Genomic DNA, 20,095 nt, shown 5'->3' on the forward strand with positions numbered 1-20,095 from the left:
ACCGTCCGTTCCGGAAGCCGAGAGGCAGCGGCGCGTCCTCCCCTGCGGGGCGGTCAGAAACGTGACCTTGCGAACACAGCGGCAGGTGCTGTGGCGAGACGGGTCCTGAGCAGCCCCAACGCTCCAGCCCACGGCGGGGAAAGCCCCCTTCCGTCTGCACACACTGAGGGCGGGGGCTGCCCAGGCCACTGTGGACGTCAGTCCAGCTGCGCGGAGAACGTGGTTTGCAGCGGCGCTTCCTCTAAGGGCCTCGCCGGGACGAGCAGCCGGAACACTCCTACCCGTGTGGCGGGTTACTTTCAGTGTCCATTTATCTGTCCACACCGGACGTGGGTTTAGTGTGAGGAGCGCGGAGATGGGCTAACTTGGGCGGCTTCCGACCCGTAAGCCTAACACCGCGGCGTCTTCGTCCCACAGACACACAGCAGCCTCCTCGCTGAGGGACGAGAGCGCGGCGGCTCCCTACCACGGGTCGAAACCCACTCACATCAGTGCACGTTCCAGCCTCCGAGGAAGGCAGGACGGCGATGAGCACATGGAGGCCGGTACTTCCTCAGGACCCCAAATGCGGGACCCGGGTGACAGCGGGCACGCCCAACAATGGCCGTGAGGACGGCCTTCCAGAGAAGCCCCACGCTGTCGCCGATAGTGTCGCAATAAGAAATCCGTGGCCGTCACTGGTGCTAGAACCCTGTGCCACACGTCAGTTACCTGAGACACACAGGGCGCTTCCGGGCCAGCGCCTCAGGGGGACACCAAGGAGTGAGCGCGCCTGAGTGCACAGGTGCTCTACAGAGCCCAGGGGCGGGGCTTCCTAAAGGCTGTGATGGGAGCTCAGTTACCAGAACTGGGGGGTGGGGGGACTGTCAGGCTGACAAGGCAGGTAAGCAGCAGACCTTGCGGTCACTCTCAGAACACTCCCCCGCATGTGACCACATCCCCCCATGGCTTCTACCAACATGACAGCTAAACCAGTAACTGAAACCAGTTACGAGAATGCATTTTTCTTTGCCTTTTTAAAGAGTTTATTCTGACAGCATGTGCATACTCGCGGGGAGAGGCAGAGAGAGAGAGAGAGAGAGAGAGAGAGAGAGAGAGAGAGAATCCCAAGCAGGTTCCACACTGTCAGTGCAGAGCCCGATGTGAGGGCTCGATCCCATGAACTGTGAGATCATGACCTGAGCCAGATGCTTAACCGATTAAGCCACCCAGGCATCCTGAGAACATAATTTTCTAAGTCGTTTATTAAAGACAGAAAAAATGGCTGAACTTAATATACTTGATTTCCTTAACATTAACCACAAACAGCTATTTTGCTAACAAAATTTAGGATGTTAGGGTCTCCTGGGAGTCTGTATAGAAAAATATTCCTACTGTCCCCATCCCTCTAAGCTCTACTTTTTAGATGTTCTGCTAGTTTTCCTCCTAATTCTTGGGAGATTTTTGCTTTGCTTTCCTGTTTTCACTGCCTGCTCCTCCTAACAATGGCTGCCTCCGGTTTTCCCACTACCTGTACACTTTTTACAGAAAGACTCTCACGCGGGCCCAGTGAGGTGCCGCCCGGCAGCCACAGGTCACCCCCACATCTCTCCCTCCGCCCGACGCCGCTGACCAGCCCCTGGTCAGGAGACACGGACCTACCCGCCCCAAAACGGCCCCCTGATCACACCAGCACCTCAACATAACCTGTCTTCCGCTCCCGAATGTTCCCTCATTGCAGACCAGCAGCACCCGCCTCAGGAAAACGGGTGTAATGCAGAAAGCCTCCCTCCCAAGTAAAATCCAGTCCATACCGGCTCCCGATACCTCCAGCTCCTAGGAACGTCGTGCGCCCCTTCTCAGTGGCCCGTCCCCCACGTGGGCGGTGGCCCCCTCAGACCTGTCCTCTACTCGCCCCCGCAGTAGGCACGCCAGACCTGAAGCCGAGGCTATGTTGAAAGCCCTCGGGATCCACACCTTGAGACTCTGCAGCAGCTTATTAACAGATCACATCAAATTTCTCCATCAAGCCTTTCCGACAGCAAAGGGAAACAAACGCGGGTGTCTGTGGGCAGAGCCTGAAGTGACATGCAAAGAGCTTCCTGTAACACTACATGCCAATGTTACATCCCAACCCACACTAAAAGATTTTTTTATAAAAAGACTTTATTAAGTTATCCACAAAAACTGACACTCGTAGCTGCCTCTACCACGACGAACACATCCCTGAGGACACCTGAATATTCCTCAAGGAATCACTGAGGAAATGACCATTCCACTAATGTCAAATTCCTTCCTCTGGCATATGTGGTCCCTTCGGGTCTGGAAAGCCAATGACACTTCAGGTCAGCACATGGAGTCACCTGAGCGTCCCCCTCATCTTCTTCCAAATTTTCACTACCCGTCTTCTTTATCTTTGAATTTTCTCTCTCTCCTCTTCATTTTCCTCTTCCTTCTTTTCCCCCTTAGTGCATATATTTAGAAGTTATTTCAAACCTCTCAAACAAGACAGGATACATAAAGTCTCAAAAGTAATCTATTATTCGTAGAACCAGTAAGTACCTCACTCTTCTAGTTGTGAATCACAGATACTACAATTCCCGTGAAATTCAGAACGAAGACTCAGCAGTAGGGCACTAGGGGTTAGAGTACACACATGATGCTAGGTGGCACAGTGGCGGGGCCAGCTTCGGTCATGGCTGTGGCCGTGAGGAACGTGACATTTAAATAACGCTCGGCCCGAAGAAAGGGAATCATCAGCAGTCCGTCATGGGGGCAGGATCCAGTGATGAGAACCATGGTCCACGGACCACCTCATGATGGAGACGGGAGACACAAGTAAGATGGAGAAGATCGCTCGCAGGAACGCAAGCGTAAACACAGCTCTCCCTTGACAGAGCTAACCTGCTGCCGCATTTGTATACTAGATCCAGTTACAAAAATGCTCTGAGTAGGGACTAAAACCCTTGGACTCAGGCTTGGATCAAAGAGAAGGGTCTACAGTTAGAGAAACGCCTCCCGTCTCAACATTCAAAACCCTAAATAGTAAGTCAGCGAACAGGTGTATAGGATGCAACACTGCAACACCGCCTTGTTAAGTCCAGAGAGGTGACAGCGTGCAAGAGATGCAGAGGGGACAGTTACGTTAGACTGGACATTCTCAGAAAAGGCTGGATCGATGATATAGTCCCTCTAATACAATGGTTTCCTTGAAACTCAAAATGACGATGCTATCCTTTTTAACAAGTAAAACTAACTTGTAAGTTTTAACAAGTATCTTCCTTGTTGAATACAATTATAGATTAATTACAAATAAAAGTTTTATGTCAAAACCTAAAATATACAAATTCAATTTATACCTCAAATAGTCAAGTCATGTGGTTTACCTTTTTACAATCTGTACTTGCCTTATGAATACACAGTACACCTCCAGTATGTCCTGGTAAATGGACAAAATGGGGGGGGGGGAGGAGTATACAGTACGCTGATGCGTAATTAAAGGGACTGACGGGGACAAAAGCGGAACTTCGCTAAGTACTCCTTGCTGGTACCCTCGCCTTAGAAACTATTAAAGTACATTAACTTTCTAAGAAGCAAACCTCTAAAACCAAAAGTAAAATAAAACAAACAAATCTAAGTATCCATCAATATGAGTATACAACTGTATGGACAGGAATCAATTGATTTCAAAGTGACTTTTTTCTTTTCCAATTTTTATTTAAATCCTAGTCAGTTAACATGTATGGTAAAAATGGCCGCAGAGGTAGAAGTCAGTGCTCCCTCACTGACACACAGCACCCAGGGCCCATCCCCTACCCAGTCCATCCTCCACCCACTCCCGTTTTGTCCCTAAGCGTCTCCTATGGTTTGCCTCTCTCTCTTTTCTCCCCTTCTCGTATGTTCATCTGTTTTGTTTCTTAAATTTCACATATAAGTGAAATCACATGATTGTCTTTCTCTGACTGACTTATTTTGCTTAGCAGAATACTCTCTAGCTCCATCCTTTTGTTATAAATGGCAAGATTTCATTCTTTTGATCACCAAGTAATATTCCATTGTATACATATACCACATTTTCTTTATCCATTCGTCAGTCAGTGGACATTTGGGCCCTTTCCATAGTTTGGCTGTTGTCAATAGAACTGCTGTAAGCAATGGTGGGCGGGGGGGCATGTGCCCCTTCAAATATCTGTATTTTTATTTTTCAAAGAAGATATCCAGATGGCTAACAGACACACGAGAAGACGCTCAACATCACTCATCATCAGGGAAATGCAAACCAAAACCACGATGAGATACCACCTCACACCTGTCAGAATGGCTACATTTAATAACACAAGAAAGAACAGGTGTTGGCAAAGATGGGGAGAAAAAGGAACCCTTATGCACTCACTGCTGATGGGAAAGCAAACTGGTGCAACCCCTCTGGGAAACAGTATGGAGGTTCCTTAAAAAGTTAAAAACAAAGGCTCCTCGTTAAGCATCTGACTTAGGCTCAGGGCATGATCTCACAGTTCATGAGTTCAAGCCCCGTATGGGGCTTTGTGCTGACATCTCAGAGCCTGGGGCCTGCGTAGGATTCTTGGTCTCCCTCTCTCTCTGCCCCTCCCCCAAACATGCTCTGTCTCTATCTTTTTCAAAAATAAATTAAAATTTTTAAAAATTAAGTATGGGGCGCCTGGGTGGCTCAGTCAGTTAGGAATCTGACTTCAGCTCAGGTCATGATCTCACAGTTTGTGGGTTTGAGCCCCATGATGGGCTTTGTGCTAACAGCTCAGAGCCTGGAGCCTGCTTCGGATTCTGTGTCTCCCTCTCTTTCTGCCCTTCCCCCCTCAAAAATAAACATTTAAAAAAAAAAGTTAAAAATAGAACTTCCCTATGATCTAGCAATCACACTACTAGGTATTTACCCAAAATACAGTTATCTGACAGTAGTATCTCCTTAGAGCATATACTCACAAGCAAGTTTCCCAAGAAGCCTCAAATTTTTTCAGTATCATACTGTTGCTAATAACAGCATTATTTGTATTTAGATGTTACTGTTTATTATAGGGAAAAGCAAATAATTGTGTTATTGGTGTTAGCTGGGAAAAATTTTTATCATTAAAGAAAATACAGATTTTCTGAAATCATAGTAGTAAAAACAAGCACTGAAAGTATTTGCTAGCTCTTTCCACTTAAACAGTCTGGAAAGCAAACACTAGCCGGTACCAAGGAGGCCTGCTAGCCGCCAGACAGAACAGGGATTCGTAGGAGGAACAGCCGCTCCCCAGTCTGCGGGAACAAATTCACGAGGCGAGCCTCGTTCACACAGGGCGACTCCCCAAGACCACTGAGGAGATGTCAAAGCCTCAGGCACCAGGTGGAAGAGACCCTCGCTGTCTTTAAGTGACAACTGAAGAGTCAGTAAGGACAGTCACTGCAACAGATGGAAAAACACGGAGAAATTTTAACTCCATGAATTCATTAAAAAAATCACAAAGCACTGCTCACCTGTGGACACGGGTAAGGTAAGGGTTTCCGCCCCGCTCTCTTTTGCCCCAGAACCTAACCTTTCCTCTTCATCTGATCAAGGAAACTGAGAAAGTCAGAGGAAGAAAGGGAAAACCACAGGATGTGGTCAGCAAAACCTACGAGACAAACATCCCAGGTTTTCAAAACAAGGATGCCGAGTAGGAGGGAGAGGGAGAGGGGAGAGGGGACGGCGGGATGAAGACCACACACCCCAGGTGCGCCACGCAGGTGATATCCGGTCCTGACGCGAGGGAAGCAGTCAGGAAACTGCCAACAGTGACTAGATACTTGAGGATATCAAGGAATGACTATCACTCTCTCGTATGTGGTAACAGTACTGCCATTTCTTTTTACTTCTCAAGAATCTTTACCTTTAGGAAAATACAGTGGAACATAAGACGAAATACTGACAAGTCTGGGGTTTGCTTCCCAACAGTACAGTCTGGGAGAAGGAGCACTAGATGCGGGGGCAGAGAGGCGACAGGAGCTGTTAGCTGTGGGAGCAGGCAGTATGCCAGAGGGCACCAACCGTTCTCCTCTCTCGTCTGCATATATGTGAGCTTTTCCAGAATCCAAACCCGTAAAAGAAGAGCTGTGCTGGGGAGAACCCCGTAACTAAGCACACCCGTGAGGGAACGAGGCGCACCAATCTGGCAGTGCACACGCGCGCGCACACACACAGCGGACACACCCCTCCCGCACGCGCCCCCCGAGGCGCCCCTGCGCGCACCTGAGTCCGGCCGCCCATCGGAGCTGCGGAACTCCTGCATCCGCCTCTCCAGCTTCTGCTGCCTCCGGCGCTTCATGACCACCTCAGGGTTGGAGATCGTGCGCGTAAAGCTGGTCTCAGGCATGTCCTTGTAAACCTCGGCAGCCAGCCGGGAATTCTCGCTGTAAGAAAATGGGGTGCCAACAGTAGTTTCTAAATGTTGTATTGCGAACAGCTCCATGGCAATCACGCAGGGTCACCACGGCAGGCGCCCTCCAGCTGTCCCCGCGGCAGGGACCGGTCTGCACGTACCAGGTGCCTGGTGCCCATCAGGACTGCGGATGGTCCAGTCCCTCTCCATACGAGCTAATACGCGGAGGGGAAATGTATCATCAAAATCTTATAGCAAGTTTATATAATTTAGTGACTGTGTATTCACTAATCAGGCTAAAAAAAAAATGTACAAATTATACACGTCTGGAATTTCCACCTGTGTTTTCCTAAAAATAGACCAAATGAGTGATAAACATTCCAACCCCAATAAAGAACTGAATTTTTACTTTTAGTAAAAGTCTCTTAAAATTATAGTAAATCTTGAGCTCAAATAGCAGGATTTTTAATTTGTTAATGTCTTATTTAGTTCTGAGAGAAAGAGAGAGAGAGAGAGCAGGGGAAGGTCAGATAGAGAGAGAGACACAGAATCTGAAACAGGCTCCAGGCTCTGAGCTGTCAGCACAGAGCCTGACATGGGGCTCGAACCCACAAACTGTGAGACCATGACCCGAGCTGAAGTCGGACGCTTAACCGACTAAGCCACCCAGGCGCCCCTCAAATAGCAGGATTTTTGAACAACTAAAAGATTTACCAACATTCACTTTCTTGAAGGCAAATGTTCACAAGAAAATTGCCCCAGCAGCTCCTACAACAAGGAATCAGCTGTCCAGATGGGGTTTTGAAAACTGCATATTAAGGTTAAGGCTGATAAAGGATTCAATTTTGATAAATACAGTCTAAGATGCCATTTTTCATCATAAAAATCACTTAATTAAAAAACAATCAAGCTTTGAATCAACCAAGTTGAACTTAAATCATTTTAAGTAGCTCATTTTCTTTCTAAATTTGAGAGGGAGAGAGTGCACACGTGTTCACGAGCGCACAAGAGGGGAGGAGCAGAGCGAGAGGAAGACAGATAAGCACGTTCCAGGCTAAAAGCAGAGCCCACCGCGGGGCTCAATCCCATGACCATAAGATCCTGACCTGAGCGGAAATCAAGAGTCGGATGCTTAACCGACTGAGCCACTCAAGGTGCCCTTTAGCACCTCATTTTCTTTTTTTTTTTTTTTACTTATTTCTAGGAGAGCGAGAGAGACAGCGTGAGCAGGGGAGGGTCAGAGAGAGAGGGAGTCACAGACTGAAACAGGCTCCAGGCTCTGAGCTGGCAGTCAACACAGAGCCCGACGCGGGGCTCGAACCCACGAACCGCGAGATCATGACCTAAGCGAAAGTCGGACGCTTAACCGACTAAGCCACCCAGGCGCCCCTAGCACCTCATTTTCTTAACACAAACAATATGTCACTCCATAAACGAAACTGATAAATAGGACAAACCGTAGCATAATTTTCAAACTCTCTTTTCTTTGATATTTTTCATGTATGAGCAATCTACTTACGCAATTTCTACGCCCGGTGTAACTATGCTGAAGAGCCCTGCTGTGTATGTGGTGCTGTGCTCGGGAGCTCACGTGAGGTCCTTCCACAGGCCTCGCCTTCTCACAGATTACTATCTAAACCCACTGCGGTGCAACCCAAAGTGGGTTCAGTTCCACTCTCAACAGCGTTAACTAGCAAACAGTTAATAATCCTCGACATACACAGGATACTTCGTATCAACCAAACAGCAAAGACAGACTTGGAGAAGTGAGGACAACAGAAGGCAGCGGGCAGTGGGGCAGTGAACGTATGTGGGGAAAGGCGTCTGCGCTGTTAAAGGGAACGGGACCTGGGCTCTGTGGCGGTGCTGCGCTCTGCGAAGGGAGAGAGCACGAGGAAGCAAGGAGGCCCGTGGGCTGTGGGAGACGCATCCGGGGACGGCCTGGCCCCGTCCGTGTCCCGGGCTGCCTGAGCCGTTCGTCCCGAGTGCCTCCCAGGGTCGAGTTCCCCGAGCTGTTCCCTAAGCAGGGACAGTCACAGCAGTATTACTTGGTAGTACCAAAAAGCTCGGTGAACTACCTACAAGTACATAAAAGGGGAATGGGGAGATAGACTGGGGGGGAAAGTGTAGGATTACTACATGATCATTTAAATTACTTTACACTTTCGTGAAAATACATACTCGTGAACATACACCTACGTACTCATGTGATACACCTTAGTGGAAAAGGTCACGTAGAAAGCTCTAGTTTCAAAAGCCTCTGATTCTGTTTAAAAACCGTGTGAAGTGCACCATTTGTGTAGCAGGAAACCCACAGCTCCCTCTGGGCGCCCGGGAGGGCAGGCGGCCTCTGTCCCCTTCTGACAAATCTCTATGTTCTGACTTTCTGCAATGAGCACCTATCACTTCAGCACTAGAGCAGCTTCGCTCAAACAGAAGAGCTGAGTACACCCAAGCTCACTTCTCAGCAGACAGCCGCCCTTCCCGCAGCATACCTGGTAAGGAGCGAGGTCTGCTTCGTTAAAAGCACAAGCGAATTGGGGCAGAGACAAACAGACACGTTTCCGAAGTACTTACACGTCATCCCCTTGGAAGGGCCTGTCATCTTTCTCAGATGCCTGCCGCACGGCCTCTTTCTCTCTCTTCTTTTTCTCCTTCTTTTCTTTCTTAGAGAGAGTTCTCTTGAAGTTCTGGATAACACCTTCTTTCTCCTGCTTCTCAGGTCCGTTGCTCTGAGCCTTCTGATAAAAGTAACATCATCACTATGGCGCTGTTACACAGGGTCACAGACAGCGCTCTACGGCCTAGCTGACTTCTCGCCTGTCGCGGCCAACACGCAGCTCCCGGCCAGGGAAAGGTCTGGGGCATGGAGATGTTCTCTATCCTGATGGGGCTGACGCCTGCAGGCGTGTATTTACCAAAACTCAGTGAATTACACATTCAAGATCTGTGCATTTCACCACATGTATATTTTACCTCAATTCAAAATATGTGAGCAAGCAAGCAAATGGAAAACCAAGCCCAGTAAAGAAAGCCAGAGTGGGACTCGTGAAACCTGATTTTCAATAAATAAAAGTCGACATAATTTTAAGTTACTCTAAAAAAAAGGAACCTAATGAAAATACGAAAATAACTTAGTGTTTAAATCATCCTCTGCTTCACAGATGATTTCTCTAACTTGAAAACAAATACAAGAGTAGCCCTAAGAAAGTGGCTTTTTTGAAGCAAAACTGTAAGTACTGTTTGTGCAAAAACTTGTACTTTCTTTTCCAGATCTTTTTTATTTGCTTGCTTACTTTTAATTTACAACTTGGCCTAGCAGATGACACAGCAGATGACACAGAGACAAAAGTTTTTACATAGTAAGTGGACCATAAAGGATCACGACTAATCAGAAGGGTGCCTGAGCTGGGGACTAACTGCCCTCTGCCACCTCACTGCCATCCTCACCGCCAGCTGCACCCACGCCGCCCGACCCCCAACAAGGGCTCTGATACGAGAATGAGCACCTCTGGCCCACAGCTGGGCACTCAGCTCAACTCACGGTGCCAAGATGAAATAAAACACGGACCAGACCGGAGAGAAGAGAGGAGACAGATGTCCGTTATTATTTTATAAGTGTTTGCTACAAACGCAACAAGCACCAGGGCAGAGGCCAGGCAAGGCCACGCACACTCCTCAGCACAGAGCAGCAGCGTCACACAAGCAGCATGGAACCCTCGTTTCCAAAAGTGAGTACCGACACGCATGTCCCAATCGTTGAGGAGTTTTCTCAAAGCGTTCTTGGCCTCTGCATTTGCTATCACTTGATTTAACCGAAATTATAGTTATTTTCTAATTTTATCCACAGTTCATAGTTCATATCAGACAGACAGTGTCCCACAGAAGACCAGCAGCTTAGGAACTCCAGACATCTGTCTAGAATCACTCGATTACATCAACCAAGAAAACTTACATACAATATGGAAAAGGTTTTCAGGGCACTGAAAATTATATCTGAAAACTCATACATAAATGGGTTATTAAAACTTTACTTACCCTTCTGATGCTTATTAGAACTTTATAATTTGGTAAAAAAGAAAAAAAAAAAAAAAGCCTGGCACTGGTTACCTGATCATTAAATCTCTTAATAAAAAACAGTACGTAATGCTTCTTTGGAAAAGTAAAGCGCAGTATTAGGATTATTCAGTGAAACAGAGAAGCAGGGTTCTGTTTAAAATTTTTTCTGCAGGAAGGGTTTTCAAAAGGTCATTTAGGAAGAGAGGCAAAAAGGAAAGTGAAGCCTTATCACATTCACATGACATGTGTGTTTTGTCCACCCCGGGCCGGGGACACTGCCAGCACGAGGCGGGGACACAGCGTACCTTAGGTGGAAGGGCATCGTTCTCATTCTTAAGAACGAACCTGCCCTCTCGATCATCTTTATTCCAATTCAACTGCACAACCAGAGGTTTCTCATCTATATCCAATCTTCTTTCTTCTTCAAATAATGAAATAAAAAAAAAAAATTAAGTCATGGTTACTTAAAGGCACTAGCTAATAAAACATTCTGATATACGTTTAATTTTATCAACACAAAATCCCTTTTTACCACCAGTATTTACTATCAGGCTGAAACGTAATCAAAATGGCGAGTGAGAGTTTTAAATACCTACTATTTTCTTGAGACTCTAATATTACCACGTGCCCTTTGCCAAACACAGACCAGGGATAATTTCCTTACAACGTTTAGAATCCAACTAGAAAAATAAGAGAAATGCAGACAAGCCAAAACAAATAGAGAGAGGTCTCTGTTAGAAGCCTCATGCTGTAAACCAAACCATCTCCCATGCAGGGGGAGGGTAAGAGAACAACGGCAACAGAACACGAAGTCCCGCCGACCCGGGGCCGCGGGTGAGTGACAGCTGTGCTCGCCCCGCCGCCTCCCTCTAATCCTACGGGAACCACCAACCCGTCTCTTGGCTCGGACAGTGTGTTACGTTCAGTGTGTTCCTTCTCGCTTGCTGGAATTCTAACAAGCCCTGGGGCCCACAGAGGGGCTCCCCAGCCCCCCTCACCTGGACCACCTACCGACCACCTACCGGACGCCCACATACGATGAGGCTGTTAGAAACACAGGATACAGAGACCCACTGAACAAGTACTGTGGCCAAGTTAGCAGGAGTTAATGGGACAAATTTAAACCATAAATAGACTGATAAAGACTTTTAGTGAGTACTCTATGTAAACAGTAATGTTAATAAAAATCCAGAAATAATAAGTTCTAATTTATTATTTTATGAACTGAAAAAATAAGAGCTGAAAACCAGAGCAATAAATGAGAAACTGGATCAAGAAGTGTGTAACTGCTGATACAAACCAAAATTACCAAGGTCTTCTTGTTGCAAAACTTGTATTAGCCCCAAATCCTTCAGGGGCACCTGGGTGGCTCAGATGGTTAAGCATCAGACTTCAGCTCAGGCCATGATCTTAGGGTTGGTGAGTTGGAGGCCCGCATCCAGCTCTGCGCTGGCAGCACAGAGCCTGCTTTGGACCCCGCGTCTCCCTCTCTCTCTGCCCCTCCCTTGCTTACACCCTCTGTGTCAAAAATAAACATTTAAAAAAAATCCTTCCGAGCATATTTTTTAGAGGACTATTTTTTTTTTTTTTTTTTATTTATTTCTAGGAGAGAGAGAGAGAGAGACAGTTTGAGCAGGGGAGGGTCAGAGAGGGAGGGAGATACAGACTCTGAAACAGGCTCCAGGCTCTGAGCTGGCAGTCAGCACAGAGCCAGACGCGGGGCTCGAACCCACGAACCGCGAGATCATGACCTAAGCGAAAGTCGGACGCTTAACCGACTAAGCCACCCAGGCGCCCCTTAGAGGACTATTTTTAAGAACACTCGAGTCTAGCGGCGCCTGGGGGGCTCAGTCGGTTAAGAGTCCAACTTCAGCTCAGGTCATGATCTCACGGTTCGTGGGTTCGAGCCCCGTGTCAGGCTCTGTGCTGACAGCTCAGAGCGTAGAGGCTGCTACAGATTCTGTGTCTCCCTCTCTCTCTGCCCCTCCCCTGTTCACGCTCTCTCTCTCTCAGAAATAAACAAAACATTAAAAAAAAAAACAGTCAGGTCTAAATCGTGAAAGTAAAACAAGATCAAGGGTGAGCACTCTGCAGTGTGTGCGGCTAACTATGAAACGGAAGTGCAGTCAGAGTCCACGCACGACCTAATAGATCCTTCTGCCTCACTGGTTCTCCTACTTTTTTTTATCAGCAGACTCTTTTTTATTCTTCCAATGGATTTCACACAGGGAACCCCCCGCGCACACACACAACGGGTCCGGTGGAGCTTCCCCGGGCGGCCGGGGCTGCAGGCTTGCGCACCGGCTGGGGAGTCCCTTTGTCCCGGGGCCGCCCGCGGGCACAGTGAGCACGGGGTCCTCCCGGGTCCCTCCTGCCAGCGTCGCGTCGGCCTCACGTGGCAGTGCCCCAGGCCCGCCTGGGAGGCGATCGGGGACACCGCTTCCCGCCCGGGGCCAAGCAGGGCACGGGAGGCACAGGAACTGCCATTAAAAAACGGAATGACTGGGGCGCCTGGGTGGCTTAGTCGATTAAGCATCCGACTTTCGCTTAGGTCATGATCTCGCGGTTCGTGGGTTCGGGCCCCGCGTCGGGCTCTGTGCTGACTGCCAGCTCAGAGCCTGGAGCCTGTTTCAGTCTCACTCCCTCTCTCTCTGACCCTCCCCTGCTCGAGCTGTCTCTCTCTCTCTCTCCTAGAAATAAATAAAACATTAAAAAAAAATTAAAAAAAAAACAAAAACGGAATGACTACTGTAGGTTCCCCTTCGTTTTTTGTGCGCTATTTTTCACACATGTATCACGTCCTTAGAGCATAAACACTTATTAACTTGTCTGCATCTAACAACAAAACGAACTTTGGCCCAGAGATGCCGCTGACCCGTCACCGACGCCCTCAGGGCTCCAGGACCTGGAAGCCGGGGACACACACACCGGGTCTCCTAGCATCCGGGGCACACGCGGGTAGGGCCCCTGCTGCGAACGCAGGGGTGTGGACGGCCAGAGCCACACTGCCCCAGCGGCTCACCTCGGGTATGGGCACGACCTTCTTCCCTGACACCTTCGCTGGGCTTTCACCTCCTTACCGTAACACAGTTCACTTTTAATTAAAGACAATGTCAAAGAAAAAGTTATATTTTCTTCTCAACAACCTAGTTATAGTGATTGTGAGCTACAGAAAAAACTCCACCTCAGAAAAACCATCCAAAATTAAGGCTATCCTCTACCGTCAAATCTAGCTTTGGTATTATTTATGTGGTGGGATCTCCTCATAATGTTAAAAGAGTAATAAATACGACCTAGATCTCACTCTTGGGGAGGGGGCGGATTGTCACACCTGAATTCCACACAGTACAAAAAATTCTTACCCTATTTCAAATATGCAAAGAAAGCATCAATTCTTAAGTCAAGACAAATAACTTATGTTCAAAGAGTATTTCTGGATGGAACTTAACAGGTATTTAAATTGGGTCTGTGCTATGTGTGGAATCATGTTGCATTAACTGCGATTTGCATTTTAAGGACAAAAAATTGTTTACATTTATTGAGACAGTGAGATGGAGCAGGAGGAGGAGAGGGGCAGAGAGAGACACAGAACGTAGGTCTTTTATAGGTGACTCAACATTTCCAAACCACTCATTACAAAATGTATAAATTTCTACATCTCTAATGTTTATTTTTGAAGAGAGAGGGAGCAAGCACACACGTGAACCGGTGAGGGGGGAGGGGGAGGGGGAGGGGGAGGCAATCCCAGGAAGGCTCCACACTGTCAGCTGAGAGTCCACACTGGGCTCTAACCCACGAACTGTGAGATCATGACCTGAGCCAAAACCAAGTCGGACGCCTAACAGCCACCCAGGCGCCCCAAATTTCTAAATTTCTAAGCACTCCAACATAAAAGGCCATCTGATATAGATATATAGGATATTTTCAAAAATTTCAAACATTAAAACGAGAAATTATGGGGCGCCTGGGTGGCTTAGTCGGTTGAGCGTCCGACTTTCGCTTAGGTCATGATCTCGCAGTTCGTGGGTTCGAGCCCTGCGTCGGGCTCTGTGCTGACTGCCGGCTCAGAGCCTGGAGCCTATTTCAGAGTCTGTGTCTCCCTCTCTCTCTGACCCTCCCCTACTCATGCTGTCTCTCTCTCTCTTAAAATTAAAAAATAAATAAATAAATAAATAAATAAAAAACACGAGAAATTACTAACTACCTAAGAAAGTTTCCTCAAGACACCCTAATTACTCCCAAAGAGTAAGGAAAATATACTGGCTCACATTATAAAAATACTCATTTTTGTAAGACTGAGGATTCATACTCATATTTTAACTGGTTTAAATGAATTGTAGGATAATAATCTACACATAAAAGCTGCATGAACTATTGCTCCAAAAGCAAGTAGCCTACTGCGCGGCAGGTGCGGACGCGGGGCCACACCTGCTGGCCCGCCGTAGCCACGAAGGGTCGCGCTCCTTAGCTCTGGAGGATGAAGCACGTGTGAAAGTAACACATTCATCCTGATTCCACCGGATGCAAGTGCGGGGACCTGTCCAAACATTTCTCGGAAGCACCAACGCCGCCCCCCCCCCCCCCCCCCACCCCCCGCGGCAAAGCACTGCTGTGACAGACGCGCTCTGCACACACGAGTGGCCCGGAAGCCGGGTACACGGGGAGGCCCCCGCCAGCGGCACGGGGTGCACACCGACCTCCGCTGACGTGCACTTCGTAGAGGGAGTACTTGGGGGACGACAGCATCCGCATGTCAGGGCGGAACTTCTCTGCCAGCGTCTCGATCACGTCTTGCGTGGTGGCCGTACTGGAGACCCGAATGCATTTTGTTGCAAAGTTTCCAGCAGCTTTATCTTGAAAATAAAATCTCATTACGCCATGAAACTCCAAATCCTAAAGGAAAATAGAAAGGAAAAACAACATTCTAAAAAGATTCAATTTTTATAACAATAATAAATAGAAAAGGTCATTCACCACCTTTAAAAAACGTTTCATTACTGCAAACATACGAGACAGAAACTGAGAGTCATGGTTTAATCTTCAGACTGAATCACGGGACTCGGGACAAGTCACCTACAGCCTGCGCTGTCCCTGCCTCGAGTACAGGACGATGCTGTGCAGCAGCCGGTAACAGCTGGGGCTAATGAGTCTCCAGCCCGTGTCAGGCGCACCCCGACACACACTACTCTGCCGTGTCTTTCCATGACACGGGTTAGCAGATTCATTACTAAACCCTATTTTCAAGATTTGGTCATTAAAACAAAAAGTTTAAGGATCTTGCCCAAACAGTTATGTGGCAAATCCACAGGTGAAAAAAGATCCAATGATCCCCAAAGTCCATGCCTACCAGTCCCTGACGTCCTTTCCAGCCTTGAAATTCTAAAGCCTAAAAATGAAGAAACTGCTCTAAAACCACGAGGGAAATGGTAGCTCCAATTCTCACAAGAATGTGAGTAAATGGAAACTCTTAACTCTTGCAGAATATAATTGAAACTAATTTTCATATGAACCACTTGCCCAACATCAACGAACACCATTTAATTTTTCCCAAACGCTGATCTCTGGGGATAAATACGATGGTCTTACAAGCAGAGGAACACCACCGTAAGACAGCCAAAGCGCATGCAACCACAGGGCACCCCCTCCCGTGATCCCCTCTCTTCCCGTTCGAGTGAATTACAATGAAGTTTATTCAGGGGAGACTCAGCTTCCAGGCCTCCTGCTGTAACCGTAAGACTCAGTGGTTCACATCCCGCAGGCTGTACCACTACATCAGAGGGGGTCTGGTTTTTGTTCTGTGGGGGACACTTTACCTGGGGAGCCAAAGGGCTAAGGTGCATGGCTCCTGTGTACCCCATCATTTCCCTGAACCCCGGAAAAGCACACTTCCTCATCCGCTCTCCCTGCCCTCAGCCCCACTGCCGACTCCTCCCTCTCCTCAGCCTCCACACCAGCACATCAAGTCATCCCACCTTCAAAATACGTCTAGAATCCACCCAAAACTCTGCTAAAGTCAGATCATGTCACTCCTGGTGATGGCTTTTCTGTGGGCTCAAAATCCATCACAAGTAAGCTTTTCTGTACTTCCTCCAACCTACCCACTGATTCTTCACTAATAACCATGACTTAATAATTACAATTATTACAAGATAATAGAATGTGGTTAACCGTACAAACTGCAGGAAAATTAAAACAGAAAACAAGACAGTAAGACATATTTATAGCCGCGTAGCTTTACTGTGCTTGCTCAGACCCCGTCCGAACACCAGGCAGTAGTCACTTCTCGTTTCCCACTGCCCCAGGGGAAAACAGAGAAAGTGAGCCTGTGTGTTAAAAACCACCACCACCACCATGGAACCACAGATCCTGGCTTGAAGTAAGGCCATCAGTATGGGAGTCAGACTGCAAACAGCTTTAGGAGTTGGCAAAATGGGAGCTCTATCAGTCCTGTTCTGGTCTCCAAGTGACATAAACTGCTTCTTTGTTGAGGCGGGGAGAAGCAGCAGAGAAAGTCGAGTGGTGTCCTCTTTAAACGTGCACCTCCAGGTGTTACTCCGGCAGTCCCCAAACCCTCGTCAGGTACCGAACCGTCAGTCCGCCTGTAAGTCTCAGCATCAGTGACAGCGACCTCACCAGGCGCTTGCTCGGTTCCCCAGGGGTGCTGTCTAAGCACCCGCCGGTGCCTGGCCGCCCGCTCTCCTCGGCTCCCTGCCCCCCTCCACCAGCCCTACTCAAGGCAGTGCTTCCACTTCCGGGTCAGCCCTCCCTGTCCACCACCTCCTCAGAGGTCAGAGAACACGAATGGCTGTCTGTATTCAGTTGTACAGGTGCCGGCCATCACCACGGAGCCCAAGCTTATCCCGGGTTCTGGGGCTCCTGTCGCCACCACTCTGAGATCGTCTTTACGTTACAGACACAGCCTCCCACAGGAACCGGCAAAACCACTCCGGATCCTCCGACGGCTACTGCTTCATAGACGAAGCGAGACCAGTCAGGCAAACTCACCTCCCACCCAGTCACTCTGCTAACAGGACTGCCTTCCATCGCCCATGACGAGACTAAAACCGTTAGAAGTGGCTACGGATTCCGAAGACAGGAAGGCACCACCTTCTCCGATTAACTGTCAACGAGTAACCCCTAACTACCAGAAATGAAAGATTTGGGAAGAACGCCCAGCTTGGCAAGAACACAGGGAACAACCAAGAACGAACTGAACACAAGCACGGGGAGGAGGAGACCCCTCCGTCACCCTCCGGAAACCCCTTACGCAGAGATTACTACTGTCTGTAGGTAAGAAAGGGCACCATCAAGACAAATCTCCATTATTAACACGGTTCAGCTACTGACCTCACATAAACGCTGAAATAAATGTAAAAAAAGGAGTAAGCCCAAGGGTAGAGATCCAACAAATAACAGTACTTCCGTCTACAGAGAACTAATATTTCTGGTGATGTTTTTAAAGAAACAAATTTCCAGGCTCTACCAAGCCTAAATAAAGCAGCCTCTAAAACTACTTTTAATGTCATGTGCACTAGATAAGTGCTAATAAATATGAACTCTGAGGGGCGCCTGGGGGGCTCAGTCAGTTAAGCCTCTGACTCTGGACTTCGGCCCAGGTCATGATCTCACGGTCCGTGAGATGGCTTGTGAGATGGAGCCCCACGTCCACACCCTGCGCGGAGCCTGCCTGTGATTCTCACTCTCCATCTCCCTCTAGCCCTCCCCTTCGCACAGGTGCACAGGCTAAGAAAAAAAAAGAAAAGAAAAAAGTTATATAAATATTTAGTTTTCCCAGTTACCTTAACATCACACAGAATACCCAAGTATAGCTGTTACTAGAATACATCCTTAATAAATTAAGAAATTATCATTGTGGGGCGCCTGGGTGGCTTAGTCGGTTGAGCGTCCGACTTTCGCTTAGGTCATGATCTCGCGGTTCGTGGGTTCGAGCCCCGCGTCGGGCTCTGTGCTGACTGCCAGCTCAGAGCCTGGAGCCTGTTTCAGTCTGTGCCTCCCTCTCTCTCTGACCCTCCCGGCTCACGTTATCTCTCTCTCTCCTAGAAATAAATAAAAAATATTAAAAAAAAAAAAAAAAGAAATTATAATTGTGTTCAACTATTCAGCTAAATACAAGTTTGGCTTGTGTGACTAGGTCCACAGAATTTTCAGACCCGAGAAGACTAAAATGAAGTCCTTGAACCTAAAATTCTGCATGTAATGACCAAACAAATAATAGTAACTAACATATGTTAAGGGCAACCATGTGCCAGATGCTAAGAGCTCAGCATTTAGTTCCTCAAACATGAATTAGGTATTCTTCTCAAGGGGCTGGGAAAGAAGGTCCACAGAGGGTGAGTGTGTTTACACTGCAACCACGCAGCCCGCCAAGGGGAGGGCGGAGACGCGGCCAGCGCGAGCTGTCCCCCCGGCGCTTGAACTTTCAAACCCGAGCCCTGCAGCCCCCTCGGTTTCAGCAGTCCCTTCGTCCCTGCAGAAGAGTGACGGGACTTGTTCCTCTTCTTTACAACAGGTGCGGGAGGACTTGCAGGAGCATCAGTGAAGAGAAAGAACTCTGCCAGCACGGCGGTCGATGACTTGCCGCAACCACCGTCGCAGACAGAAGTGGCGTCCAGACACCAGTACTCCTACGGTTCGGCGGCAGCCGGAGGCCAGGCCCGCGCCGCGCAGGTGCCTGCCTCCTCCCGCCGATCGGGCCACGGGCACCGGGTGTTCGCGGCAGGGCGCAGAGAAGCTGGCCTCAGCTGCAGAGCTGCATCTCTGAGTGACTTGCCTGACACATGGGAGCTCAAATTCCCTCAATTATAAATGAAAATGAGCAGCTTGTCTTGAGGAGCAAACTGCATAAAGCACCAGCAGCCCACGCTCCCACTAGGCGGCAGCTTCCCCGAGGGGCCTCGCTCACTGTTCTAGGCCCTCCCTCAGTCTCTAATGCGATGCTTCACACATAAAAATAACAAATCTGAGTCCAAACTTCCAACAGCAATATCCGATTCTTCTAGCTTTGGTTTGCCTGTTCTCCACTGCTAAGAACCCTGGAACAGAACTTTAAATGTGCAAGAAGCAGCCACGAAGTCTTGACCCCTGGGCTTACACTCTGATAACGCTGCAGCCAGTACAGTCATAACTTTACAAAGATAAACGTTTCCTTAAAAGAACAAGTCCTGGTGCAAACTACCGAGACAATATTTAAAACGAAACGACACGGCTGCGGTCCCCCCGTGCCTACAGAAGCGCCACTCGCTGGCGGCAAGTTTCAAGGAAGAGACCTCCGTCTGGCGCGGGCAGCACAGCAGCTCCGGCAGCCCCCCCACGAACGCATGCGCGCTCACCGCGCTAATCTGCGCGAAAGGCAGATGCAACCTATCACCTGTTTCCTTTCTTTAATTATTTTTCCCGACAGAAAAGCAAGTTTCTTTCTTTCCTAAAGGTGTATATTTACCCTTGCATAAACCTCTGCCTGAGAAATATTACCCCCAAGGATTATTACAGGGAAAATGAAACACTACTTCAGGTGGATTTAATGCCAACTCTGATTAATATTTATCAGAAACAAGAGACCCAAAAAACCACCGCCAACAAAAAGTCTAGGAAACTGGAGATGGTTCTTATAAACTTCTAGAGAGCTAATGCAAAGAACCAAGGATTGAAGGTGGAGATTTGCC

At 48.2% G+C, this 20,095-nt stretch overlaps 1 protein-coding gene across 10 annotated transcripts in view; it reads right to left on the reverse strand.

Moving 5' to 3' along the window:
- Positions 1-20,095, reverse strand: part of AFDN (afadin, adherens junction formation factor) — a 143,678-nt gene that overhangs the window by 91,883 nt on the left and 31,700 nt on the right. For 6 of the 10 annotated variants that reach the window (XM_039257143.1, XM_039257140.1, XM_039257149.1 and 3 more), the window contains exons 2-5: positions 15,110-15,305; positions 10,718-10,833; positions 8,931-9,094; positions 6,224-6,384 (exon numbers count right to left, since the gene is read on the reverse strand). In XM_039257143.1, coding sequence (XP_039113074.1) covers positions 6,224-6,384; positions 8,931-9,094; positions 10,718-10,833; positions 15,110-15,305 — 637 coding nt within the window. The remainder of the gene's footprint in view (positions 1-6,223; positions 6,385-8,930; positions 9,095-10,717; positions 10,834-15,109; positions 15,306-20,095) is intronic. The other 4 variants (XM_039257150.1, XM_039257141.1, XM_039257145.1 and 1 more) reach the window with 3 other exon arrangements.

Source organism: Hyaena hyaena, unplaced genomic scaffold, assembly GCF_003009895.1.
Source record: "Hyaena hyaena isolate Hyena2069 unplaced genomic scaffold, ASM300989v1 scaffold_603, whole genome shotgun sequence".
NCBI lineage: Eukaryota > Metazoa > Chordata > Mammalia > Carnivora > Hyaenidae > Hyaena > Hyaena hyaena.